This window comes from Monopterus albus, unplaced genomic scaffold (assembly GCF_001952655.1).
Source record: "Monopterus albus unplaced genomic scaffold, M_albus_1.0 scaffold119.1, whole genome shotgun sequence".
NCBI lineage: Eukaryota > Metazoa > Chordata > Actinopteri > Synbranchiformes > Synbranchidae > Monopterus > Monopterus albus.
Genome location: NW_018127999.1, coordinates 214,228 through 215,683, shown reverse-complemented (window position 1 = coordinate 215,683; position 1,456 = coordinate 214,228). Strand labels below are relative to the sequence as shown.

General features: G+C 42.3%; 1 protein-coding gene across 1 annotated transcript in view; it reads right to left on the bottom strand.

Moving 5' to 3' along the window:
- rapgef6 (Rap guanine nucleotide exchange factor (GEF) 6) overlaps window positions 1–755 on the bottom strand; it is a 37,403-nt gene extending 36,648 nt beyond the window's left edge. The window contains exon 1 of the mRNA XM_020611986.1: window positions 743–755. Within this exon, the coding sequence (XP_020467642.1) occupies window positions 743–755 (13 nt within the window). The remainder of the gene's footprint in view (window positions 1–742) is intronic.
- Window positions 756–1,456: the final 701 nt, after the last annotated feature.

Here is a 1,456-nt window from a genome sequence, read left to right as displayed (position 1 = left end):
TGGAAAGGCACCATCAATGCTGAAAGGTATGTCCAAGTTCTAGAACAACATATGCTCCCATCCAGACGTCGTCTCTTTCAGGGAAGACTTTGCATCTTCCAACAGGACAATGCCAGACCACATACTGCATCAATTACAACATCATGGCTGCGTAGAAGAAGGATCCGGGTACTGAAATGGCCAGCCTGCAGTCCAGATCTGTCACCCATAGAAAACATTTGGCGCATCATAAAGAGGAAGATGCGACAAAGAAGACCTAAGACAGTTGAGCAACTGGAAGCCTGTATTAGACAAGAATGGGACAACATTCCTATTCCTAAACTTGAGCAACTTGTCTCCTCAGTCCCCAGACGTTTGCAGATTGTGATAAAAAGAAGAGGGGATTCCACACAGTGGTGAACATGACCTTGTCCCAACTTTTTTGAGATGTGTTGATGCCATGAAATTTAAAATCACCTTATTTTTCCCTTAAAATTATGCATTTTCTCAGTTTGAACATTTGATGTGTCATCTATGTTGTATTCTGAATAAAATATTGAAATTTTAAACTTCCACATCATTGCATTCTGTTTTTATTCACATTTTTTACAGTGTCCCAACTTTTTTGGAATTGGGTTTGTAGATACACAGAGAGAGAAACAGGGTTCTAATGCATCTAAGAGAGCAAGACAGGGACTAGGCTTTACTGACTATTGTGAAGTGATTAATCACAGTAATATATATTAACTTTTAATTAACAGACCTATTCTGGACATGGTCTTACTAAAGCAGAGAACAGTGACACTGAGTGCTGCCTCTAGGTAGATGTGGAAATGCAATGCTGAAATATTCAGCAGCTCTGCAAAACTCAGTTGACACAACAAGCCACCTTTATTCATCGTGTACAAGGTCAGATTGAGGTTTTAGTCCCAAATTTATCAATATAGAGTTGGAATGGTTCAGCATTATGACATTTAAATGTTTCACTCCTGTGTAGCAGTGAAAAGAGGACTGGTTCACTACACTCACACAGGACAGATGAGGATAAAGGACAAATACAAGAGGCTTTTCTAAGAAAGTACTCCAGCGGTACTTGGAAACTGAGTGAATTGCTGAAATATCATGATGTGGGATTACCGATGAAGCAAGGCTGCTAGGTTTCATCTCTATGTCTTGGGCACGAGCTGTCCCCTCGGCTTTACAAAAAGGCTAAACCTCCAACTCTCGGGTCTTACCGGTTTGGACTGAGGCAGTGCCAGGGTGAAAGATGATGTCATCCCATGACACTGACCAAATATACCACACAACTCCTGCGTCGCCACGTCAGACAGCAGCGGCCGTTCAAGCACACATAAACACTCAATTAGATGCACAAAGCCAAACTGAAGGTCGGAAGCTTCAAAAGCTGAGGCCACGAGGAACCACGGTACCAACATGCAGTGTTAAAGACATCAAGTCTCGGGGTGCTGCCCCCTCA